This window comes from Sciurus carolinensis, chromosome 5 (assembly GCF_902686445.1).
Source record: "Sciurus carolinensis chromosome 5, mSciCar1.2, whole genome shotgun sequence".
NCBI lineage: Eukaryota > Metazoa > Chordata > Mammalia > Rodentia > Sciuridae > Sciurus > Sciurus carolinensis.
This window is the reverse complement of record NC_062217.1, coordinates 166,398,010-166,425,261: the sequence shown is the minus strand read 5'-3', so window position 1 is coordinate 166,425,261 and position 27,252 is coordinate 166,398,010. Positions and strand designations below refer to the sequence as shown.

At 46.7% G+C, this 27,252-nt stretch overlaps 1 protein-coding gene across 3 annotated transcripts in view; it reads right to left on the bottom strand.

The window, feature by feature from the left end:
• Positions 1-3,745: 3,745 nt before the first annotated feature.
• Positions 3,746-27,252, bottom strand: part of Plpp4 (phospholipid phosphatase 4) — a 115,141-nt gene continuing 91,634 nt past the window's right edge. For 2 of the 3 annotated variants that reach the window (XM_047553662.1, XM_047553663.1), the window contains exons 6-7: positions 16,785-16,955; positions 3,746-4,277 (exon numbers count right to left, since the gene is read on the bottom strand). In XM_047553662.1, coding sequence (XP_047409618.1) covers positions 4,078-4,277; positions 16,785-16,955 — 371 coding nt within the window. In that variant the 3' untranslated portion in view covers positions 3,746-4,077. The remainder of the gene's footprint in view (positions 4,278-16,784; positions 16,956-27,252) is intronic. The other variant, XM_047553664.1, reaches the window with a different exon arrangement.

The window sequence follows — 27,252 nt, the reverse complement described above, 5'->3', positions numbered from 1 at the left end:
ACCTAATATTAAGGTAGCCCAGCTCTGTTCCAACTTCCAGGAGTGAGACTGAGATCGGCCCCTCTGGGCCAGCTGTCTCCCTTGGTGAGGCAGCTGGGGTCAGTAGGTGGGGGATGCCAGTCATGGTCCCTGGGACCTACCCTGTGTGGATGCTTGTCCACTGAAGGCAGAGATTTCCCAAGTGGGGTCAGTGCCGGACATAATCAAGAAGCAATAACGGTTCATAGGACCCGTTGACACTGAACTGGCAAGAATGGGATGTGTCATTGGTGATAAGTGAGGGGAGGCAAGGGAAGGGTGTGTTGAAAGACAAGAATGGAGTCCTGAAAAAGAGTTGGTGAAAGAATGTTCCAGAACCCTTGGGGGAATGGAATATGCCTGGAAGAGAAGCTAAGTGGCTTAAGTTCAAAGAGTTCTTTAAAGAAGGCAACTCAATAGAGTTGTATGGATTAACAGAATCTTCACTCACTTTCTCACCCACCAAGAAGCAACGTGACCCCTGAGGAGCCTGAAAACAGCGGACTCCGCACAGATATTGAACCTCTGTGCCGTTTCTGTTTGTATTTTAATTACATTAGATTAATGTTACAGACACTGCTGTTTATCAACCCAACAGCCATTAGCTTGCTTCCCAAACAGACAGAATCCGCCTCCTACGAAAGGACTGAAGATGCTGGATACTCACTTTTTCAAGCACCACTGTCTCCCTTAGGATGGCCATGTAACATAGTTCTAGTCAATGTAGGTAAAAGGAATTTTTCTTAGGGGAATATTTCCTTCCTTGATGAAAAGAGACCCAGAGCAGAGTTATCTTGCACAGGACTGGATTCCTTTCTTCCTACCTTTAAGCATGATGAGATAAGGATGTGATTCTTGGGGATGCTGCAACCACTTTGTGATCATGAGGATCACTGGCATACTTGAGATGGTGGAGAAAGGAAGTAGAGGTCCTTGAGACCATCTGCCTCTTGATTTCTTGTATTAACAAACCCTACTGATCAAATTGCTTTCAGCTAGGTGTTTTGTTAGTGGCATCCTAAAACATCTCAATGGAAATAGCTGCCTGGGATGAAAGCAAGGAATTCTGCATAAAAACGTAGGTTCCTGATTCCTTTTTAAAAATCTGGAGATCTTGCAGGGATCACTAGAAGCACCATTTCCCTGGTGTGTGCTCTTTCGTTCCCTGCTGTCCCCAGCCTGCCTCATTCCCGGCCTTCCCTTCCTGGTCCTGGGAGCTGTTTGCCTGTGGCTGCTGACTAGTGTGTTTACACAGTGAAGTGGGAGAAGCCTTGCAAAATGGCGGTTCCAGGGCGGGTTCTGTCCACGCCCCTCCTATGCAGCCTGACTTGCCAGAGACTGAGGGGTCCCAAGAAAGCCTGGGGGCTGGGGGACAGCTGCCCTCATCCGTGGCCATTTTGTCTGTGTGTCATGGCGTTGTACTGCCTTCACATAAGAGTGTGAAATTAAAACATATGGACCCACACAGACACCTGCCTTTGGTGAACTGGCTTACGCTGTTAATTATGGCTCCCAAGGGTCCCGCCACACTTCATGTTGTTACATCCTTTTAAATTCCAATCAAAGCTTTTACACAGTCTATTTGGGGGCCTTCAGTCTAATTATCAGCATTAACAATATTCTGTTGTTCCTTCGCAGAGTTCTTTCTGGCCGTTAATCTTAAAATGTTAAGTATTTATATTAAATTTCCACATCATAGTCCTGAATTTTAATTGACCATTAAGTCTAACTCATCCTTCTGCCTGATATTGTAGAACTTAGGTAAAATTAGAATCAAAAAAGTGTATGGGAGACTATCTTTACCACACACACATCAGATAGAACACTCATCTCCAGGATATAGAAAGACCTCAAAAAACTTAACATCAAAAAAAACAAAAACAAAACCCAAATAACCCAATCAATAAATGGGCTAAGGAACTGAACACTTTACAGAAGAAGAAATACAATCAATCAACAAACATATGGGAAAATGATCATCATCTCTAGTGATGAGAGAAATGCAAATCAAAACTACTCTAAGATTTCATCTTGCTCCAGTCAGAATGGCAATTATTAAGAATATAAGCAATAATAGGTGTTGGAGAGGATGTGGGGTAAAGGTACACTTGTGCATTGCTGGTGGGAATGCAAATTGGTGCAACCACTATGGAAAGCAGTGTGAAGATTCCTCAGAAAACTTGGAATGGAACCACCATTTGACCCAGCTATCCCACTCCTAGGTTTATACCCAAAGGACTTAAAATCAGCATACTACAGAGATACAGCCACATCAATGTTCATAGCAGCTCAATTCACAATAGCTAGATTGTGGAACCAACAAAGATACCCTTCAACAGATGAATAGATAAAAAAAAAATGTAGTACATATACACAATGGGATATTACTCAGCCTTAAAGAAGAATGAAATAATTGCATTTGCAGGTGAATGGATGGAGCTGGAGAATATCATGCTACGTGAAGTAAGCCAAACCCAAAAAACCAAAGGCCAAATGTTTTCGCTGCTAAGTGGATGCTGATCCGTAATATGTGTGTGTTGTGGGGGATGAAGGGACTTAGGATTGTGCAGAGGGGAGTGGGGAGGGGAAGGCATGTGGGGATGGAATGAGATAGACATTATTACCCTATATACATGTGTGACTACACTACCAGTGTGATTCTGCACCATGTTCAGTCAGAAGAATGAGAAGTTGTGCTCCACTTGTGTGCAATATGTCAAATGCATTCTACTCTCATGTATAACTAATTAAAACAAAATTAAAAAATAAAAAATTTAATAAAAAATAAATATACTTTATATGTAAAAAAAAGTGTGTGGACTATATCAGCCCACCCCCCCACAGTAGTTCCTTTTCCTGCATTTCTATTTTGTCTTTATTTTTGAAAACTAGTTTTTATTAACTGCATATTGTTTGTAATTTCATATGAATTTTAGCTGTGGATTTAAAATTACATTTTATGACTTACTATGATTTAACTTTTAAAATACCCCACATTCATTTTCAAAGTGGCTTCAAAATCGCTAGCTGTAGTCATTTGATACAAATCAATGGTTTGAGCTTGGATGGAAGTAAATTCAGACCTTTCCTCCCTTCCCCCCACCTGTGGGACAATCAGTGCTTTGGGTGAAAGCAGTCTGGAGGGACCACAGCTGGACAGGACCAGAGTCCACAGAAGGAGGTCTTCACAAGGTGGTACATGGCTCCAGGGCTGAGCCCCTGGCAGAGATGACTGATGGACGACCCCCCACATGCACACTGGCTGGCTCTGAACTGACACATCCAGCGAAATCAGACCCTCAGGGGAAAGTTCTAGCCCTGAAGCTGCCTCCTTCCTCCAGCCTCATCCAGCCACACCCTGGGCCAGAGATTTCCTGATCTGGGTGATCAGGGCACCTTCCCTAGGTGCTGTAGAATTCTCTGCAAGAGGCTGAGCTACAGAGGAGGCTCCCAAAGCCAGCCGGTAAGGCTGGAAGGACCTGAACCCAGAGTCCCTTGAGCTTAGTGACCTCCCCCCACACCAGCGCTGGCGGTCCTTATTCTCACTGTCCTTGTGGAGGTCTGTGTGTGTAGCTATACGTCTCAAACCCTTTCACGGACACGTGCTGCGCCATGAGCCTTTGCTCCCAAGCGCAGCCCCGGGACCCACCGATGGACAGAGCTGGCTTGGACTGGGCTGCGCAACCGGTGCGGCTCCAAATGACTTTGCACACTGCACGGCCGCGTCTTCCAGGTGGGAGGTTTTATTATGTTTCACAACCATGAAAGAAGAGGAAGGCGGTCGCCACAGCCAACACGCCGGGGAGGAATCGCCAGCCACGCCACCCCGCCCTGCCCCTTCCAGGCGTCTTTCAGAGATTGCTTCCCATGTCTGAACCTTGCGAATTCAAAAACGTTCAGAGGAGACATGGAGGGTGACAGGAAGACCATCGGCAGAATGGAAGCAGAGGGGAGCTGAGAAATAATTGATGAGAAACACTACAGAAAACCTTTGCCACTGCGCTACGGCGTGGGGGAAGAGCGGCCCGGGGCTCAGCGTCCATCTCCCCTGGACACTCATCATACGGGGCCTTCGGTGATCCCCTCCAGGGGCAAGCTGGGCGCGCTGTCGGCGGTGGGCCTCTCCTCCTTCTTCAGCGAGGTGGGGACGCGGAGGCTGACGTAGGGTTTATGACAGGCTGTGTTGGCCAGCGGCGGGTAGTGCTGTCTGTAGCAGATGTATGCAAAGATGAGGCCGATCACGCCGCCCACAAAAGAGTCTAGGCAGGAGAGAGCGAAATGGGAGAAAGCGTTACTCTTCGCTCAAAGGTGGTCAGCGAAGTTTTCCAGAAAGCACTTTTCCCACCTGCTCCAGGAACTGGTTTTCTGGAGGTGCAGATCCTGGGGCCCCTGCAAACTGCCATCTTTCCCAGCACTTACATGTTCAAAAGTGAATACCTGACTCTGTCTCTCCCCTTTTCTTTCTTTAATTCACATCTGAGCATTGCAAGAATTAGATCTTACTCCTGACTTTTAAGATCAATTTTGAATTCTGAAAGAATTCCAGCCATTTCAATATCATCTAAATGTCCATACCCCTGGGGCTCTTTTCTGTTTCCTAAGTGGGTCTCACTGGAGTCCTGAGATCCTGCTGGTGCACCACAAAAACTCAGTGGGCGTGCTGGTCTCTGCCTCTAGGTAAGTGGTTTCCCGGGATGAAATGAACCTCCTGAGTCACAAAGTGAATAAAGCATTTGCAATATGCCAGGGTTGGCAAACTCAGTAGACCTCTGCAGGAGGGGGCCTCACCCCTCCGAAGAGCTGCAGATCTCACCAAGTTGAGGAGGTGACAGAGAGCAGATGAGGCAGGGTGGGGCACTGGTGCAGGTGAGTCAGCCCCTCCACCACCACCAGGGACAGCCACTTACCAAGGAAGGCATACAGCTGGTGTCCATGAAACCAGCACCTCCAACGGGCCTTACTCTGTGTGTGTGTGGGATGCCCTAGGCTGTCCCACGGCATAGTCTTGCCGACATCTCCTGGCACAATGGAGAACCTCCCCCAACAAAAGAGATTTAGATTCTCATTAAGGACGTTGCCATGGTCAGCTGTCATTCTTTGGGGGTTTCCATTTTCACATTTATTATCTTGTGTAATCATACAAGCTTCCTGTGGGCAGCAGGCATCTGCCCTGTCTCCCCCAGATTCACTGGACTCGAACCCTGCTGTCCTCACTCTGCAGCCCATGCTGGCCCGTGGTGCTGCACTAGATCAGGTCGGTTCATTCCAGGTGTCATAAGCACATGCCTCTGAGATCCCGGCTTTCAGAGTGCAGCAGACCCACGGGCTGAAGGGAGCATCCACCTGGGCTCTGGTGAGGGGCCACAAGGCTCCTTAGTGATCCAAGCTCAGGTGGAAGTTCCCAACGCTTCCCAGGAAGTTAAACCTGCCCAGAGACTTCAATTTAAGTCACAAGCTAATTCTCTGGCATTTCCTATGGGGGAAATTTTGAGTAGCTATTGAAGAAATATATCTTTCCAGAAAACAAACTGCTCAGTGTTTATATAATGTACATCACACTTATCAGTCTTTTTGTGATCCTGTTACAGGTATCCAGGCTCTGTTTAGATCCACTAGAATAATCTTTGAGGAGAGGGGAACATTTCTCTATTTCATTATCTTTCCTAGAATTGCTTCCACCTTCACCATTTCTAGCAGGCTAACAGAAAAACATAAATGTGCTATAATACACAGTTTTAAGTTATTTTAAATAAACTTAGCCATATAGTGCATGTAAATTTACTGACCGTCAATAGCAAAACAAATGAAGAGGTAATAAGTAAAAGCAAAGCTCTTTTATAAAAGACATTTCTGTGATGGCAGACTGAACTGTGCAGAGCAGGGGCCCAGTGGCTGCTCTGGTGACCAGGGTCTAGACACAGCAGCTGGTGATGACCGTTCCAGTGCAAACAGATGAAGCCATTCTGCTGGCTGAATCCTCGCCACTGCTCCTAGAGAGCCATCCAAGCCCCTGTGCCACCAGCCCCAGTCATTACCCCTCACTCACTGTCTTCCTGTCCGTTGCTCAGATCCCACCTGCCTCTTCCCCTTTCAGGCCTCCATATGCACTGTCCCCAGCCTGGACTCTTGCTAATTCCTTCTCCTTACCCCCTTTTCAACTTCTATTCGTGTTTCAGAGCTCAACTCAAAGTCCCTGTGCAACCAACGAAGGCCCTACCCGACCTCCGCACTGGACCAAGTCTCCCCAGTGCACACTTTGAGGACGCCTCCTCCCCCCTGTGCAGCACGGTGGGGAACAAGGGCAAGCTGTGAGACCTGGAACATCTAGCACTGGGCTCAGAAGGCTGTGAGGACAGGGCCGGGGCTGCTGGTGGCTGCTGGTTCCCTCAACACTGGATCAACATCTTGCTCACAGAAGAGCTAAGTTTGCTGACCCAAGTGGATGCACGGTGACAGGTCTGATTGGCTGCTGTCCTGTGTGTCTTTGGGTGAGCCCCTTTCCCACCCTGCTCCTCTGTCACTTCATCTGCAACACAGGAACACTGAACAGGCACCTGCTGGAGAGGAGAGTCTCCTGAGTGAGAGGTCTCGGATTGCGAGGCCCCCGGGTCGACCTCCTGAGGCCACACGTGAGATTATTTGGAAGCTTTGCCAAGACACTTTTAGACAATAAACCCATCTGTGGTTGGGATAATATGTCACTTAGAAACGAAAGTCATTCTAACTGGTCAAAGAAGAGACTGAATAATTGCCACAGCTTCCTCCCCTGGGAGTTGCATCTGGATGTAGCTGTGGCTGCCTGGCTGTCATCAGGCAGAAAGGCCAGGGACACATCTGGGCATCTACTTGGCCCTGATGAGCAGTTGTCAAGGTGAGAGCGGAGACATCTGTGAGGCTGAAGGCCGTGGCTCCGGTAGCAGGCTCATCCCTCCTCATTCCCAAGAGGCCCTGCCGGCCTTGCAGAGGCGGAAGGGCATGGCAAGGTCCCCATGCCCACCCTCAGCCCGACCCAGGAATCTTCCTGCTGAGAAATCCCAGCCCCTGCTAGGGCCAGTCTCGTCACCTCTCTGGGCCTCACTTTCCTTATCTCTCAAATGGAGATGTCAATACCCACCTCCCTGAGCTATGATGGTAAAAAAATGCTACTTCTAAAGATAATGCCATAGAGCGGGTCAAACGAAGACCCAGGACATAGTCCCCCACTCTGTCATTCTCACACTGTCCTCTCATGTCCCTCCCTGGCACTGCTGGGGGCTTTCTGACCCTTCCCAGCCTTCTCACATAGCAATCAGACCGCCCAGAGTTTTAACCACTTTAGCTCGGCCTTATGTTCATAGCATTTTAAATAAACTTCTAATGAATTTAAAAAACATTTGTCACTCAAGGAACCGTAAAGCAATAGGAACTATGAATTTCTAAGCAGGCATAATTAACGTGATTAAATGTGGTGGCTGCTCAATGATCAATCTCCTCATGTCGCGCATGGCCATCAGCCCAGAGGACTTGCCGGAACTTCTAGTTCAAGGTCTTAAAGTTGCACATTGCATTGTTTTGATTTTTCCTCCAACCCCAGGGAGCAGCCCCATGGGGACTGGTTTTGTTAGCATCTGAAAAGATCCACAACATCTGCATTTGAGCAGTCCACACTATCAAATAGATCAAAGAGTAAAACCTACAAATGACACCACTGGAAAACTGTCCTGTGGCTCTGCATTTCATGAGCTGGGCCACTGACCAAGACACCAGACTTTTCCAAGTGTACTGTTCCCAGGCTTACTGATGCAGCAGCCTGAAAAGAAAGGGCCATTCCTGCCCGTTGATTAAAAAGCTGTGTCACAGGTGTGGGGGAGGTCCAGGAAGCACGGAAAGGACAGTCCTGCTCCACGGCGGAGCCGTTGCAGGCTTGGTTATTACAGAGGTGGGGAACGGGATCCAGCAAATAACTGACTTTATGAGGGGCTTGTCATCAAGGACCTTGAGTGGGCTTTGTAGTCTTACTGAATCACATGCACAATCTGCTGACAGAAAAGTAGACAGGGGACAAGTGGGTTTATTAGGGGGAAAAATCCGCTTGGTTTGACTTCATCCCAAATATGGCAGCCTGTGAATGGGGGCTGGAGAGGGAAACAGATGGATCTCAGTGTCCTAGAATTCCAAGTCCTGCAGCCTCCTACTTAGCTCTGATGTTCTGTCAACACACCTGTTCTGCACACACAGCAGGCATCCAGTATGATGGTCAGAACGAGGGCACAGGCTGCAAGTCCCAAGGGTCGGAGAGACACCAGGTCATGACAGCTCAGCCACGCTCTGCTGCTGTGACCCGCACCACTCGGTGTGCAGGCCTGTGAGCTGCGCAGTGGCCTGGGCTGGTCGGGAGAGGGCGGGGCCTCTGCTCAGGGCGCCACCCACAGGCCACGACCTGAAGGACTCGCCAGAATCAGCCAGGCCTGAGGCTTCCAGGCAGAGGGAAGAGTGAGCCAGGAGGCACCGTGGGAAGAAGGGCCTGGTGAACTTGAACTAAGATAGGACCGTCTTTTAATAGGGTGGTGGGATCTAGGCGAGAACGTCCCACACCTGGCAGGGGGTGCAGACCACTCCCACGTCCCTTTATGGTTCCAGGAGCCCCCAGTGTGAAGCAGGACCCCACTCCCACTATGGGCCACCATCTGTGCGGCCGGCAGCCTCACCCCTCCCACTCAGGGCTGTGGCCATTCCCAGGTCTCTCTCCCCGCTGAGTGGCTTTGTCTGGACCCGGGCTGCCTCGCTCACATCCACTTCTCCAGAGCTCAGCACGTGTCAGTGAACAGAGACGAACCCAACCGCATCTACAAGACGCACTAAAGGATCAAGGCCACCCGCCACAGAAGGCCCCTGCCTGCAAGGCTCCAGGTACATGCAGCGTCCAGAACAGGCAGACCCATGAGCCCCAGCCAGGAGCTGGGGGGAGCCCAGGAGTGACGCTCAGGGATTTGGGGTCCTTCATTGGGTGATAAAAGCATTCTGGAACTAGACGGTGATGGTTGCTCTATGCCAAAACCAAACCAAGCCAGAACTGTCTTCTAAAAGGGAGAGTTTCTCAGTGGCAAACTGTATCTCAATAAGCCTGTTCTTTGTTAAAAAAAAAAAAAAAAAAGGAGGTGGGGGCAACTCCAGATAGACCACGGTGGTCACGGGAGGAGTGACTCGAGTTGGGCAACCTGAGAATTGAATCCTTACCTTAAAAATGGCACATGCCCATCCCTTTCCCATACGGTGAAAGGGCGGGAAAGGGCCTCAGGAGCCCTGGTACCAAGATGCCAGGCTGTGTTTCCTGCTCTGGCACAAATGAGCAGAAGGACTTCTGAAGGGCTGTCAAGACCCTGAAGGAGCCCATCCCTCCCTGTCACCACGGCAACTCCCAAAGTCACTGAGAGGCCTCAGTGTGGGACCTTGGATGCTTGGGGCTCTGTGACCAAGATGCCAGGGTGGACTCGGCTCCAGCCAACCCAGCAGCTGCTTGTTGGTCTTCTTGTTGTTGCATTTATCTCCAGTGATTCTCCTACAGTGAAGCCTCCTGTTTCTGTGGCTGTTTCTAGGAAAGAACTCTAATAGCACGGAGGATGCATGACCCACCCAGCACACCCTAGCTGGAGGGGTAACAGCCACGACCCATTGGCACAGGAAGCCAAGGCAATGCCGCCAAGAAAGGAAGATGGTCTAGACAAAATCATTCATTTGTTTGGCACATATTTATTGAGCATTGAATTGTGTCCTTTCAAAAGGTATGCTGACGTCCTTATCCCCTGTAATTTAGAAGGTGACCTCATTAGGAAGTGGTGTCTTTACAGAAGGAACCCTAATCCAGAACGACCGGTGTCCTTATGCAAAGGACCCTGAGGCAGGCATGGGGGACGGAAGATGACACAGAGGTGCAGAGAGAACACAATGGAAGGACAGGGACAGAGGCAGACTGGAACTGTGCTGCCACAAGCCAGAAGCCCTGCCCAAGAGGGGCTCGTAGGCCCAGAGCCACTGGGAGCTGGGGGAGGTGTGGGAGGTCCCTCCCCTGCAGGGTCCAGGGGAGAGTGGCCCTGCCGACTCCTCGGCCTCATAGGTCCAGCCTCCAGAACTGTGAGACAATGCACCTCTACTGTCCTAAGTCACCCTGATCTCGGTGCTGTATTATGACCACTCTAGGAACAAACACAGTACCTACTGTGTGCCATGCCAACAAGAGACCAAAACCTCGGCCTGCGTGGAGACTGTGTTCTAGCGCGGGAGTCAGCAAACAATGGGAGCCCATTCACTCTGCACTGTCTGCAGCTGCTTCCCCCGACTACAGCCCAACGGAGTGACTGCCACAGAGAGCGAGCGGCCACATAAGGCCTGCCGTACTGACACTCTCAAGTCTGTCCCGCTGCCGGCACCAGTGGGACAGAAAATACAGAGGTGTGAGGCGGGCTGCAATTCAAATGGAACAGTCATCACAAGACCCAGGTGACACGTGAGCCGAGAGTAGGAGAGGGAGAGGAATGAGCCAGGCCCACATGGGGACACAGTATTCCAGGCAAGAGGAGGGGCCTGCGCAAAGACCCTGGGATGGGACGGGCCTGTCAGTTCAAGGAACAGCAAGAAGCCTAAGGATTGGGTGGTGTGAGCAAGCAGGACGGAGGGGTAGGACCCTGCAGGCGATCATGGGCGTGGGCTCTGATGCTGAATTAACAGGGCACCGCTGGAGGATCTGGCAGGTGTCACAAAAGGGAACTCACGGCTTTAAAGGCTCACTCTGGCTTTAGTGGCAGAGGCGAGATCAAAGGAGGCAGACTGGCTGGGGTCATCTGCAACAGCCCAGCCAACGTGTCCAGGATCACTGTGTGACCAGGGCGGGGAGAGGACGTTGAATTCTGGAAATATTTCTAAGAGGAAAAGCCGTGGACAATCATGGGAAACTGAGAAGAGATGGGTTCCTCTGAGTAAAGTGAAGCAAGGTCGTCCATGAGACCTGGGAGCAACCAGAGTCCTCCTGGGAAACTAAGCAACCAGCTGACTCAGAGGCAGACGGACAGCAGGCGTCCTGCCTGCAGCTCGTAGGCCCAGAGCTCCGGGTCCAGTGGGCTCTGCTGGGAGGGAGTGTGACCTGAGGGCTGCAGGCTGCTCTCGCCCTCCTGAGGGGAGCCAAGGCAGCCACGCAGAGCAGGGTGGACCCACATGGGCAGGCGAGGCTCAGAGGTTCCCAGGCAGTGTGGCATCCGGCCCCTGCCACACAGGGCAGTGACCGGGGAGGGGAAACGAGGTGAGGTGTGTTCACAGGGGACCAAGGATGCCAGAGAGTACACCTCAGGAGTCTGTCCCACCCAAGGTGGGTGGGTGCAGTGATAGAGCTCTAAACCCAGGAACTGCTCCTGAGGGCCCAAGGGAGGCCCGGTTAACTGTGTCCCTGTGTGAAGGACAGAGGCACAGGGGAGGGAAGGAGAACCCAGGACAGAGCTGGGCTTTGCAGAGCACCATCAAGCCCCGATGCAGGGTTTCTCCAGGGGAACAGCCTCTGCCTGGCTAGTTTGAAGCTGACAATCTTTGGTGGCACATGCAACAGTCCAGCAGAGAGGCCAGTGACCCCCATGCTGCCTCCCCGTACCACACACCTGCATTGGCAGGACTGAAAATCTCCTGAATTCTGGTCACTGCATGTATATCTATTTCACAGTCCAATCAGGGAAGCAGGGTGAAGACACAGGCGGCCATGTTGAAAACGCCCAGATTGGGCCTCTGTGACTGAGTGGGCACTTCCCACCCTCAGCCTGCATGGGAATGAGCAGCCAGTCCCATCCTGGTTTTTCTGGATCACATCCAGAGGTAGACCTCTTTCTGATAATGAAACTCCATGTAGGCACCCAGGGCTGCTTGAATGACCTCTGATGCGAGAAAACAGTGCTGGATGAAAGGCTGCCCAAACCCGAAGTCCCAGGAGGACGGCCTGGAGCCAGAGGCAGGGACTCAGTGGGCGGCTCATTATTCTGTCCCACAGTCAGGCAAACCACATGCTCCTGACACTCCTGCTGTGACGGACCCTGGCCAGAGACCACAGACACACAAGTGTGAGAAGCAGTGGACGCTGGTTCAGGGACTGCTCCTTTCCGGCTGGCACTTTCCTCCAGCTTGGGAATTCCACAAGTCTGAGAGCCGAAACACCAAGTAGAACACAAAGTGAGGCCCTCTAGAAGGCACAGGGCTTTGGCTTACCAACGCCTGTCAAACTCCCTGGCTTCCAGTGGACCCGAAACCTAGTGCATCACGAAGACACAGGGAACCAGTCACACAGAGTCAGAATGGTCCAGCTGGTTCTGGATCTGGGCAGGTTTTGCTAAATGCTGCACATGCACCTCCCTTGGCCTGGGTCCCTATATTTCCCTCATTTAACAAAACAGCAGACATGTGTATTTGGAGTGTGTCAGGGAGGCAGAAAAAACAGAAATAACAAAATAATCAGGATAACCGACAGAGCAAGTCATTTGAGATTACGGGCTATTTATTGGACATGAATATGTAATGGAGCAATCAGATGTATTTCCACATTAGGCTCAGGTGCTTAAATCAAACTGGAAATGGAGTCAGAAAAATCTCCTAACATGAATGTTGTTAACTGAAGTCTATGATGAAGGGCCTTGGGTGGTGCTGACGCCCCCTGGGCTCCACACAAATTTTCATCTTGAAAGATGCCCCTGCCCACGGGGCAGCTCAGTGCACCAAAGAAAAAATGGTAGCTGGAGGCCTTGTTCGTACCTTTGCCACTCGGAAAACTTGATTCCTCCCTTAACCTCACACTGGGCACTGAGGGGCAGGCTGGGGGCACACATGCTCTCCCGGAATGGTGACCCAGGGCAGCAGCAGCTGGCACAGACCCCACTGGGGACCCGCAGCCTTGCTGCCTTCCGGGACCTGCAGGAGGAGATCTGCAGGGCTCCTAGGGGGAATCGTGTGAGCGGCAGTGGGGACAGAAGCAGCGTGCCAGCCTCAGTTTCTGTTTGTAATGGCGACGTGGAGAACAGTGCTGAGGCCCAGCATGAGTCTGGACAGAGGGGCTCCAGAGTTCTCGTGGGACAGCCCACCTCACCCCCAGGCTAGAGCTTGGGCCACCGATACCACAGCACTAGAGGAAAGGGTGCAGCTGTCAGTCCAAGCAAGATTATATCAAGAGAAGGACAGAAGTCGAAAGAAGCTTAAAGGAAAACGCAGATTGGACGTGGGACTGGTCCAGTCATCCTGGAAGTCTCCTTCCCGGGGAGTTCCTCCTTAAAGAGCACCGGCAGCTCTCGGGTGAGACACACAAGCCTTATCAAGAAAGGGGCATTTTCTAGGCAGAGTTTCTTAAGGCTGTTCTTCCACCTCCGCTGCTCTCAGCCGCTGGCCATGGGACTGGGGACCGATATTGGGAGGCATCCGACAACCTCCACCGTCACCTTCTGATGAAGAACTGGATCTGACTCTGTTCACACAGGGGGATTTGCACCCGAGTTTGTGAGAGCTGTCGGAGGAGCTCTCGGGATGCCTGGGTGGCTGCACCACTTGGGTCTATCTGTTCTGTAAATACTGCATTCCTAATTTAGTAACATGGAAGAAGAGACACTAAAATCATGCTGACCTATAATTACACTTATGGGATCAATTAATAAGCATGTCAGATTGATTAATAGCTACTGCAAGAATCTGGTAGTAAACTTTCTTTGGATATTAGATATAAATTGTTTAAATAATTTAATAGTCAGGATGTATGTAGTGTTTAAAATTATCTGTAACCTGAAGCTATAATACTTTATATTTTGAAAGACCAAATAAGATGGATAGTAAAATCACTATATTAAGGGATTTGTCCAAAAGAAACACTGTGGCCTTATAATCTCTCTATTGTAGAAAAGTTGTATTTAATTTAAATGGATGCAGGATGTCTGTAAAGACCACTTAATTACACAAACTAAATAATAAATAGAAACCAAGGTGCAGCTACAAACTCCATGAGTCAGTTCATGCATTAAACCTCTTTTTTTCTTTCAGTGTGAGGACTCCAACCTCTGCCTGTTAGGTCTACCTTGGACAGTTGGAGGCACCCATGTGGTCTCTTATTCTCCATCACTGTGCATTGCTCAATTGAATATTATTGTTTATGCTCAACTTTTATGCGTGCTTAAAAACAGCCTTATTGTAAGCAAATGTTATCTACTTAAAAACTTAACTAGAAAAAAAATCTTTGCCAAATTCTAAAAAAAATTTTAAATATAACTGTTTAATGAATCGAATTTCTCACTCCACCAACATGGTCCTTAGCATCACTAAACATTGATTCCCTTGCTTTGCTTTTCCCATGGAGTAGTAATAGTGTTTATTGCTCAAACTTCCTTTCTGTGCCTGTTGGGCAGAGCGGTTTTGAAGTCCCAGTTGCCAGCAGACCCTGGGTTCACCAACTGCATCATGAAACCATCAGCCCCTAAAGCCAAGATCCACATTCTTCCACAGTAGCCGTATTGCTCAGCCATAGAGGTAAAGAGTAACAGAGCAGGTTAGGGTCAGAGTGTTCAAGAGATGCCTACCTTGGGTCTTCAATTTTTAGTAGAAGGTCATCATTACACAAAGGCTCTTATCGACCTCCAAGATAAAGGAAGTCTACTCATTTTTTAATTTTTTATTTATTTATTTATTTTTTGAGTACCAGGGAATGAACTCAGGGTCATTCCACAACTGAGCCACATCCCCAGCCCTATTTTGCATTTTCTTTAGAGACAGGGTCTCACTGAGTTGCTTGGTGCCTTGCTAAGTTGCTGAGGCTGGCTTTGAACTCGCAATCCTCCTGCCTTAGCCTCCAGAGCCTCTGGGATCACAGGCATGCACCACCATGCCCAGCCTATCCAACTTTTTAACTCTTAATCATTTCCCAAATCCAAAGTGGTTGAGTGAAAGTGAAAACACAGTATTCACAGCTCACAAACAGATCATGTTCCAAATCAGCTGCTTGGGAAACGCAACACATTCTCCTTAGAAACAATGTGCTAAGTAATGGTGACACCAATTGGCGTTCATGTAGGACATTTCCATTTTTAAAGTACTTTTGGATCCACTGTTTCATTCAATCCATGAAACAGTGCTGTGAAATATTCAGGGATTATAGTTCTTATGCGAAGAAAATGTGCTTCACAGGGATGCATGAGAAGCAATCTGCATAGGGCTGATTGGCCCATACTATTCTTCATGGGCAGATGACCTAATCACAGGTACACTAATGATTCTGTGGGAAATACCCACCGTTCCCAGGGCACAGCTGGACCGCCCATTGCTGTTGGCCCAGTGAGCCCCTTCCTCCTTCTGTCTTGTGATGTGGATTCATTATCCAGAATTTCATCCAAGTCATTGGATAAGTAATGAGGGCAGACTCAGGCCAGAGCCCTGGGGTCCTCCCCTGACCACCCTCATCCAGGGGGCCTCCGACCTTGTTCTTGCCTCTGACCTTGTTCGTACATCACCTGTTTGGACCATGTGTCGGCACCTCTTCCCTACACCCTGGCCCTCCAAATCAAAGCTGTTGCTGGAGACACATGACACCCAGGGCCTGAGCTCTAGGAGGGTGGACTAAGGCTGGGAGGGGTAGGTGGGACCGAGGCAGTGCTGAGAGGAGCAAGCAGCCCCCAGAGAAGATAGAGGGGAGGTGTCCTCAGCTGGCAGTTGTCCTCCTCTTTGGCCTCTGCTGCCCCCCTACTATAGCAGCCAACTGCTGGAGGGTGTGAGAAGAGGACAGTCCCACAGGCAGCTGGCTTGAGAGGCAGGAGAGCAGGAGGAGGGGAATGCTGCCTTCAGTAGCTGGACAGCAGGACAGGGAGGAGGCTGGGGCCACAGTCCGGTTGGGGAAGGCAGGCACTGACATGGACAGTGGAGCTCCAAACCGATGGCTCCCAGACGTCAGGAAGGACGGGCTGGCTTGTTAATCCTGGAGGCTGCTGGCCACCACTCTGAGAAGCTCACCCCCTTCATGAGAGTCAAACTCCTAGCTCAGGGCGGCCTGATCAAGAGGATCTGAGAACTGGAATCTGAGAAATGCTGCCCTAGATCTTGCTGCCCCTGGAGGTCACACCCTCTGCAGATGTCATCTCTGTCTCTCTTCCCTGTTTACTATGGCAGATGATGGCTGCCTTCCAAGCAGACTGTGAGCTGCAGTTTATCTGCATGGGGACATAGCAGGGTTTAGCTATATTCCAGGAACAATTTCCTCGCTTGTTTTGTGTGATTTCAATTTTAAAAAAACATCCCAGGACTGACATGTAGAGGTCAGTCTCACCCCAGCCTTGAAGGTACTGTGAAGAACACTGCTGGGGTTGTCCTTGGGCTGGACACATCCTTTGAAACAGGATCTGTGGTGAAAATACATCCTTAAAGACTAGACTTGACGTGGGAAAGGAGTCAGAAAACCACTTGGCACCAAGTCTGAGGACTGAGTCAAGTGGCCCAGCAGGGAAGTCCCACTGGAGTTTGAGGCCAAGGTGACTACACTGAAAGCCCAACATCCTGGCAGGACTTGAGAAAAGTCTCTTTGAACAGAAGGAGAAAGAAAATCTCCAATTCTTTCCCAGTAAGAACAGCATGAAGGCCGGAACCCACTTGAACAGGCACTCTGACTTCAAAACCATACCCACCCTGGTTTCTGACAATGGACACTTAGTTCTCTCCAGTTAGGTGCAATTTCTGCACACATCCCTGGAGGAGGAGGGGATTCCCATGAGGATGGGCAGGCCTGGGCAGGGACTCACCTTGCCAGTGATGCTTGTAGTCACACATGCGGGACAGCGCGATCATCATGGCACAGTACAAAGGCAAGATGGCGGCACAGAGCCGCCAGCTCTTCCCCCGCCCGCTCTCAGTGAAGCAGTGCAGCTTGCCCGCCAGGTAGAATGTCGTGAAACCAAGGCCCGAGAAGGCAACTGCCAAGGAAAAACAGCAGGTGTTACTCCAGCAGGTGGAGAATGGCAGGGACTCAGCACATCTGGGCATCCTGTCTGCCATCTTGACATCCCAGGGCCAAGCCATGGTGGCATCATCTAGGCAACTCCTGCTGGAACAGACTTTCAACCATGAGGCTGGCCTTCCAGGCTTGCATGTGGTCTCCTACTCCATCTTATTCACTCATTCGACAGTGGTTTAGTGGGTATCCAGGGTGTACCGTTTGAGGGGAATAAAAAGAAGCAATAGATGAACCCTCAAAAGGCTCAGGTTCTTGAAGGACAATGACCATGTTGATGGATAGTTCTAATATACAGTGTTACACTCTACGAGAAAAATAGTGCATGCAGAATAAAGGACTTGGAGGACTGCTTAGATTTGAACGATAAGGGAGAGTCAGAGGACAAGAATGAGGCCCAGATTTTTTGTTTGGAAGACACTGTGCAGGGGTGTTCACAAAGATGGAACCTGCAATGCTATGGAGGAGGGGGGCTTGATGGAGAAGCCAGCGATGATGGACACCTTGTTTTCTCTTAGAAATAACAGTCATTGTGTCTTAGAATTGAAAAGACAACTCGTGGCTATACCAAATCCATTGTCACAAGCATGGAGGTTGGTACAGCCCCGAAATTTTCATCTAGTCATTTGCAGAAACATGAGTGAAAGGACATGGATGAACCTTGTGCTAGGTGCCATGGGCCAGGCACAGAAAGAGATACCACATATCCTCACCCTATATGGGTTTCTGTAGGCTTAGAACAGTGGTCCTCAATTCTGGCTACACACCGTGTCACCTTCAATACCTGCACAGTGTTACCAACTGCTGGTACCCAGGTGCCACAATGTAGACACTCTGTCTACAGTGGTCTGGAGTGCAGGTGTGTGCAGGAGTGCTCAGCTCCCCAGGTGACTCTAATAGCAGTTATGACTGAGCCTAGAGGCTTCTGTTGAAGCCAACTGCTGCAGATCCTTGGCTTCTCTGGACACCAGACTATCTGAAACTTTTTTCTTGTTTAGAAAGTCTTCCTGAGGGGGAAGAGCTCATAGGTAACCAGCTCACACAGTGACTTGGTAAATCAGCTCTTTCAAGTAGTCAGTACTCCAACAACTTTAAGGACTGCCCAAGCCTGGGCCGCAGCCAGGCATCATGCAGCAGCTTAGTGAAAATGCAGACTCTCAGGCTCACCCCAAATGGCATTAGAATCTGCATTTCACAATAGCCATAAGCAATCTGTGTGCACACTGCAATCTGAGAAGGCCTGGCCTCAAACACAACCATCATACGTATCAGAGAGCTTAAGATCCACTTCAAGGAAATAGTGCACACTATGGGGGGAATCTGGAGGATGTTCTGCCCAAAGTTCTTTATAAATATGGAAAACTGGAAGTGATCCGTACAGAAGTGTAGACAAGCAAACGGTGGCATTTCCAGTCAATGGTCTCTGATGCCACCATGAAAATTGAGACCGAATAGCAATAGGGACAATACCTAGGATACAGTGTTAGGTACAAAGAGCAGGACTTTAAATTGTAGGGTCAAGATCCTCAGGACTATAGTACACAATAACAAATAACCTGCAGCTTTTCCAAATTAGCTCTGAAAATAATAGATCTTCTCAAAAGTCACCTTGGATGTGAACATAAGCTTATGCCAAAGCAGAACTCCTTCAGTCACAGAAGAAATAAGATCACGGTGCAGCTTTTCCCCATCCCTTTTGGTTTGTTTAATTATTTGTTTTTTAACCATTATGTCATGTTGAGGCCTTTACAGCTATCATTTTTAATTATAATTATTAGCACATATTGATTGTGTAAAATAATGGGTTTCTTTGTGACATTTTAATACATCCATATACTTTGATGGTGTACCCCTTTTTGAAATAGAAGCTAAACTAGGTTTATCCTGGGTATAAAACTGAAGAAAAAAGCAAGGAAATGAAGGAGGTACCAGTGACCATGTGCACTGAAGCTCTTCTGAACAGCGACCCGCACTCAGACAGCACAGTGGTGCCAAATACATTGAGTACTGTGCTTAGAGTAAGAGCCATGGGACACTGCACTGCCCAGCCTGTTCTAGATGGCTTCTAGGACAGAAGTGTATGAAGTGATTTACATGGCATGCCCAGTAGCCCCATCTGACTACCATCTTGGCAGACACAATGGCTTCTGGATTCCCATCCACATCCACTTTTCTTCTTTCCTTCTCTCCACCTACATTCTCCTATGAGATGTTGGAATGGGAGAGGACGGGTGGACAGTTGGTTCTGGTTGTTACTGGCCCAATTTTGAGCTTTCTCAGGAGAAATAACAGACTTTATTCAAATCAGATGGCTTAGCAAGTCCATCTACCTATGTACACTAAGTGTGGAGTAGAAAAGCCCAGGGCTTTGCTAGGTTATAGAGTAAAGTCTCCAAGATTGGATCAGAGGAGAGGCAGCTGGTGGTAGGGTTGCCAAACTGGCATCTATGAAAAAAACAAACAGATTTTTAAAAAGTCAATGAACATGAATTTGTTTATGCTCCCATAAAAAACCAACTTGGAGACTTTAAGACAGAACAGTCATCAACTCAAACAAACATTACCACTTCTGGACACCTTCAGGGGATGCAGAAGGGAGGGCTGACTGACCTGTGAAGAGAGGCTATCCCCAGCCTCTATCTGACCTCTGCTACCCCAGGGACTCTCAGCTGGCTGGCTTTGGCACCACTTTTGCTCATATTTTTGGAGTGCAGGCCAAAAGTATTCTCTCCTCCAACACCACAGCCCCTCCAAATCCTGGAAGTCTCTGCTTCCTTGCAGAGGAGGACATTCTAGGCATGCTTAAAGGCTCAGCACAACAGCCTGGAGCCCACGGGCATCTGGCAGCAGCTGGTCTTCTTCAATACATGCTCTTGGGCCTTTGGGCAAGATTTCCAAAGCACTGCTGTGTGCCCTTATTTTTCTAGGTGACAGGATGAAGCTCCAATTTCATGCTAAACCTTATGCTTGTCACTTTCTTGCTGACATTTATACAGTTACTGAACAAACATGATGTCTTCCACAGGCTATTCCCTCTGCCTGGGAGGCATATTTGAGTTATGGGAAGCTCTGGTCTTTTGCTCTCCTGTTTTTCTGCCACCCCAGTCAGGATTAGTGTCTACCAAGTCAGACCGAATTAAGATGATTCCTCCCATGAGATAAGGGGTTTGGGACCAGGATTTAATCTCCCTGAGTCATCCCACTCTGAAATCCTGGGACTCTCAACCACCAAGGCTCAGATCCAAATTCAACTGAGACAACAAGAAAACAGGAAGACCATCAAAGACACTCTCTCCAACTCTAATGTACAACGTCCTACTCTCTTCTCACAGAATACACACAGTTGAGACCTCAGGGGGCTGTGAAGCCTTTTATCCCAATGCGGAACAAGTCAGATGCTGTCCATTCTAAGTGAGTGTCTGTCCCTCCTCCTAAACACAAGCCTAGCTTCCAGCTCAATTAAGAACCAAATAGTCATTCAGAGACAGAGGGTGATGGACATTTTGGAAGGTGAATAAATGTATTCGTATCTTGCTAATATTGCCCATGACAAATAGAAGCAGAAAGCACCAAGCCAGAGGAGTGAGAGGATACCAAGAACTGGCTTGTTTTAGGTAAGAAACAGGTTCCTTGGCACCCCAGTCTGAAATACACACATGTATGCACACATATGCCCCTTAACTACTAACAGGAAGGAAGCAGGCACAGAGATCTGAGGATACGCCCCTTGCTTTCAGAGCCTGTGGAAGGTTCTCCTGGCTAAGGAAGCTGATAATAAATATGTATATGTGGATCTGGCTGTGAAAGGCAAAGATGCTCTCAAGTGGGAAGAAGGGGTGAGGGGATGGCTTCCCTCCCTGTTCCCGGCACTGAACTTGCTCACTTGCTGTTGTCAATGAGACCAGACAAGCAGGGGCATCACAATCAACAGTGCTGGTCCAGGAGGTGATGGCCGGTGCATCCCATGATCAGGGTCACCTGCCTCCCTGGGGATACTGAGAAACAATCATCAATTCTTGTACGCAGTCACCACAATGAATTATCACAGGTTTATAACTTTCCTCTTGCAAAGGGTCTGTTTTTGATTCAGCTTAGGTGTAATGATGAGGTTTTTCCTTCCTCCCATTGACTTTTAAATGAAGTGGAAAATCTTTGACTCAAATGATTGCAAGAAATAAGAAAATTGGCATGGAAAAAGAAAAATCTTTAAAAAAAATGAGATAAGAATCAGGGAGACAGGGAGACAGACCTTGTGTTTACCATTTTTCACTTTTGATAATTATAACAAATTTCTCAGACAAACGCATCATTTCGGGGACTGAAGGCAGGACTGTGCTCTGATGATGCAATCTGTATGAATTTTCCATCTCATATGCTCAGAGAATGAGTATCTGCTTCTCCAAGAAGGAGAAGGGCAACATCAGGGAGTTGAGTGAATCTTAATGTTGGAGAGTGTTTTGCACAGGATGCAAACGAACTCCACAAGACCATCCCAAGCCAAGGATGCGGGCGGCAACCCTGGTTGTTGATACCCCATAAGGAGTGTGGTATTGAGAGATGAGGACTTGAGAATACATGATTTGGAGTAAGTTACTTTTCCTCTCTGAGGTTTAGTTTTCTCTGCAAAATGAGAGTCTGAACCACAAGAGGTCACTACATCGTGTCCTTGGAGGCTGGGCACACAGTGAACATTGGTAAAGCTTCCCCACAAGGCTACAGAAGCCAGTGTGACTCCCCCCATCCACATCACAGTGCTCAATAGAAGATGCTTATCAAGACTCAAATGTTCCTGGAGAGAGCTATGAAGGGTCCTGAGAATGGAAGTGGTTCTTCTCATCTGAGCTGCCTGATCTAATCTACAGGAGGTCTAAACGCTCAGGACCACTCTTCCTCTTTCCAGCATTGATGATGTGTTGCAAGGATCTGAAACATAAATATGAGAATGACTTTTGTATGTAACATTCTTGTTTTATTATTATTATTTTTTTTTTTTTTTTGCGGTGCTGGGGATCGAACCCAGGGCTTTGTGCTTGCAAGGCAAGCACTCTACTGACTGAGCTATCTCCCTAGCCCTGTATGCAACATTCTTATATCCTTTTGCTTTCAGTCTTGTGTGCTTAGACTTAGAGTCCCCTGTAGATTATAGACAGTTGTATTTTTTAGATTTAATTCTGTTACTCAAGCTTTTTGTTTGGATTGGTGCTTTGTAATAATGCATTTATAAACAAATAAATTTTTAAGATGAAAAAAGAAAAAAGAATAAGCCTTCAAAAGAAAGAAACACCTTTTCCCTAATGCCTTGAGGGGAGTTGGTAAGAGCCTGGGCAGGATTCTGATGAGGATACTACTTTAATAAAAAGTGACCTTATTGTATCTCCAAAGGCATCAGCATAACATAAATGAGATGGTGAGATCTAAATAATAGTGTGCCCATTTGAGAAACCTCCAAAAAGGCAGTAGCCACTGACTTGCCCACTGTGCTCATCTGATTATCCTCTCCTGGAGAAACTTCTGGGGTCATAATGATTTTCACTGCTTGCAATCTTCTAAAGAAGTGGCCCCCATTCTTCCCAACTTTTATGAGATGCTATAGCACCTGCTTTGCTAGGAAAATAAATTCTTCAAACCTTCCCTGGCAGCCATGGTTGGTGCTCTCAGTCTGCACAGGAAGTAGACTTAGAAAGATCTGCTACTCTTGGGGTGTCTGACCGACAGGACAGTCCATGGTAGATGCCAACTGCACAGCCCAGTCAAACCTTCTCTAAGTATTGTGTAGTGGAGAGTGGGGAAGCAATCTGACTTAAAGTCACGGTCCTGAGCTGGGCTGGGCCACTGTTTTGGGTACTGCAGGAGAGAAAGGAAGAAAAACTGCAGGACAATCGAGTCTCAGGAGCCCCGAGTGCCTATGGAACTGATGAGGTGGCACCCCAAACTTTCCCACATTCTCTTTTGTCTGAAAATAACATTCCTATGACTAACATTCCCATTCCTCTTGCACACCCCCAGGGAAAGTTACCACCAGCAGGACAGGGAGCCTCAAGCCTCACTTACTTGACATGTACAAAGGATGTCTCCATCTGTTACTTATACCATCCACATTCAATAGATTTATGTTTATATGAGAAGTGTGTGTGTGTGTGTGTGTGTGTGTGTGTTTTAAGTCTGGAAGGCCATTTTCAACTTGGGAAAGCAAGTATCTTGCATTTCATCTCCGTGACCTTCACAGACACTGCTAATTGATCAAGGGGCTTTATCCGGAAAGCCAGCTTCAGACTCAGAATCTCTCTCAAGATAGTATCACAGCAATGACCTGCTCTGGGCAGCAAATTGAAATCCACTTGCTGGCTTCTCTTAAATCATTTAATCCAAGTCAGCGCTGTCACAAGAAAAGAACTCTCAAAGGTGTCTGAAGACTTGGGTTCTAAATCACAGCAAGTTCTCCCGCATCAATCCTGTCTATTCTCTGGGTGGGGATAACAAGATCCGTCTCAGCCAGCTTGCAGAAGACTTGATATTTGTGGAAGCAATTTGTAAACAGAAATTCAACATACAAAGGCAAGGTGCTGCTATTGTAAAGTTGAGGAAATGGTTGTCTAAAAATACTGACCGTAAATGCTGGGTTCTACTTCTACCAAGTTAGTCTCCCTTCCCAACACAGAAACATCACACGATTCCCAAACCCAGGGCTTCTATTAGCAGTAGTGTGGCAGACTAGACATCTTGTTTGAAATAATTAAATGCTGGATGGAATATAAAAACCAACAAGTCTTTTAAACATATCACTAACTTGACAGAGAGAAGATTTATTGAAAGCCAGGTTCCCCAAGCGATGAGCATAGCCAGACTGGACCAGGATGGGCTCTGTGGAGACTTGCTGACCTGGGGCTCCCACGGTGGCATCTCAGAGGCACACAGCGTTTGTGAGTGTGTGTGTGAAGGGACAAGGTCTCAGGCCCGTTCACAATGGAGAACATAACAGAAGACCTCAAATAAAACTCTGACCGGAGGACTATACCACCTGCTTAAGAGGAAGCAAGACAAGAGGCTGCCCTTCAGAAGGAATCAGCAGGGGAACTTGCCTGCCCCAGTCTTAATGCTATGTGGAGGGATTCCATAACTATGAGCCAACTGTCACAGCCGTCTGTGTCCAGCTCATGTTTCTGAGATAGTCTTCAAAAACCCTTTAGTGGAGAACTAATTTTGAGTGGTCCTGAGGTAAAAGCTCTCAAGCAAGTGGCAAAATTCCTCTCCGGAGGAATTCAACTTCAACCCAGACATCAAGCTAGTCCCCCAAAAGAAAGTTCTAGAGAAAATTAAAAGCCCAGAGTAAGAAAACTCAAAAAAAAAAAAAAAAAAAAAAAAGATTTCAGTGCATCATAAGAACACACAGGACAAACTGACTCATAACAACTTCAGATACTATAATTATAGTGCACAGAAAATAAAATAGCTTAGCCATTTGCAATATTCAAGAAATTATAGAGAAGTTTGAAAGTAAGGACAAAGGATTAGCATTATAAAGGACTACTAAAGTAGATTTTTGAAAGACCAAGTAGAATTTATATAAATGAAAACTCTAGTAATTAAATTTAAAAACTCAATAGATAGGCTAAATAGCATGTGAGACAAAGTTGAATAGAGAATATGAAGATATGTTCAAATTTTCTCCAAAATTCCATTCAAAGAAAACAATAAGAGAAAAAGATGAAAAATAAGGAATAGTTAAGTGACATGGATAAACAGTGAGAAGGTCTAATGAATGTCTAATGAGAGTTCTAAGGTACAAAATAATAGAATGGAGAAAAAGCCATATTCAAATAGGTTATGACTGAGAATATCTCAGAATGTCAAAAGACACAAACCTGAAATGTATAAACTCCAGTGAATCCCAAGCAAGTTATGTAAAGGCAAATCCAAGCCTAGAAGCATAATAAGAACAACTTTATGACATAAAAGAAAAAGCAAGATAGTAAACCATCCAGAAAGGAAGAAAAGCATATCTACAAAGGAGCAGCACCAAGATTTATAGCTGTCTTCAAAACAGCCCCCACATTGCAGCTAGAAGACAGTAAAATAATGGAATGGTTTGGATCTGAACTGCCCCCTACAGGCTCACGTGCTGAAGGCTTGGCTCCCAGCTGGTGGTGGTATTGGGAGCTGGTAAAAACTTCCGGAGATGGGGCCTACCAGAGGAAGTAGGTCACTGCAGCTAAGACCTCACAGATGCGTCGGGACCCTGGTTCCTTTCTCTCTCTCTCTCCCTCTTTCTTCATGGCCATCATGAGGCAAGCAGCTTTCCTCTGCCATGGGTCTCCACCATGATGGACTACCTCACTAAAAGTCAGTGGGTCAAGTGACCATGGGCTGAAATCTCTGAAACTGTGAGTCACAAAATAACTCCTCCTTTTGAGTTGTTTATCTCTGGTTATTTTATCACACTAACAGAAAACTGACAAACACAAACACTATCTTCAAAGTTCAGAGAGAAAAACTGTTGAACTAGATTTCTGCATTGAAGAGGACTATCTTTCAAGAATGAAGTCAAACAAAGAAAATTTAGGACATTCAAACGCATAAAACATTAACCACAAGAAACATTCAAAAGAAAATTTAAAGGATATATTTTACGCAGAAAGTGGAAAGAATGAGATGGAGACAAGACTGGGAAGTAAAGATTTTGGCAGTAAAGAATGCAGGCTAATCTATGTGTAGGCTGGTGGTTTTTTCAGGAAGAATAGGAAGCACCAGGCTAGAATTAAAACACCAGACAAAACTAATAAGGTAGAATGCATTGATCAGAGCTAAAACATCCTTACATCTGTTAGAAGGGAGAATAAAAGTATTATTAATTCAGATTTTATGTGCATTAAAGTAGGGTTTATAGAACTCTCCAACAAAAAAATAAATGAAAAAAGAATCACACATGAAAACAGTACAAGAAAGGAGACGGAAGTATATAACAATGATATAAATAAATAAGTTCTAGTATTTAAGTAATGATAAGAAATATAATTGCCTCCTGATAAAGATTTTCAAAATACATAATAAAACATAGGGTACAATCAAAGGAAAAAGATATGAGGCAAATATTAACCAATAGAAAGTTGGTGTCGATATTAACCTCAGATGGTCTTTATTGTAAAAAGCAGTATTAGAGAGAAAGATGGTCATGACTTAATTATAAAGGTAATAAGAGGTATAATAGGGAGTATGATAATTATTAATGATGTTTACATGTTATTTCAAAATGTACAAAATTATAAATGCCATGGGAGTACAACATCTTCCATCATGGTACAAAATTTTAACAGATTTTTGTAATTGATAAATTAAGAATGAACAGAAAAATCAGGATATATATGACTTGAATAGCACAATTAACAAGACTGGTCTAATGGACATATAACACAAAGTGTTCAATTATTTTTTTATTATTATATTTTGGTGCCGGGGGTTCAACCCAGGGTGCTTTACCACTGATCTACACCTCCTGTCCTTTTTATTTTTGATTTTAAGACAGGGTCTCACTAAGGTGCTTAGGCCCACGAGAAGTTGCCAAGGCAGTCTTGAACTTATGATCATCTTCCCCCAGCCTCCCAAGTTGCTGGGATTACAGGTATGTGCCACTGTGCATGGCCTGTGTCCAATGATTTTAAAACTCACATTCTTGTTAATCCATATGGAATATTCATGAAAAATGACCATATACTAAACCTCAAAACTAGCCTTAAGATCAAAAGTTTGGAAGTTTTTATAGAATATATTATCTGACCACAATATAATTAAACATAAATAATTTCTTAAATGTAGTGACAAAAACATCTTAGGTTTGGGATTTTTTTTAAACAAAAAAGCTTTTGTAAACATGAGTCAAAGAATTAAATAATGAAAATTAGAAAATACTCAGAAATAAATCTGATGACATGCATTAAAACTTACAAAATATAGCTAAAGCAACATTTAGAGAAAAATTTATAGCCTAAATTGCTTACATTAGGAAAAGAAGAAAAGTTCAGTTTTATTGAGCTGTACTTAACTTAATAAATTTTTAAAAAGAACAGCAGAATAAATTCAAAAATTGAGATGGGATAATACAGATTAACATCGTAATAATGAAAGTAAACAAGCATTCAGTAAAGACACTCAAAGCAATAATTAGCTCTTTGAGAAGACTCATAAAGTAGATTAACCTCAGAGAAAAATAATTTTTTTTTGAGAAAATGTAGACACATAAGCAACATAGAAATGAATAATGAAGA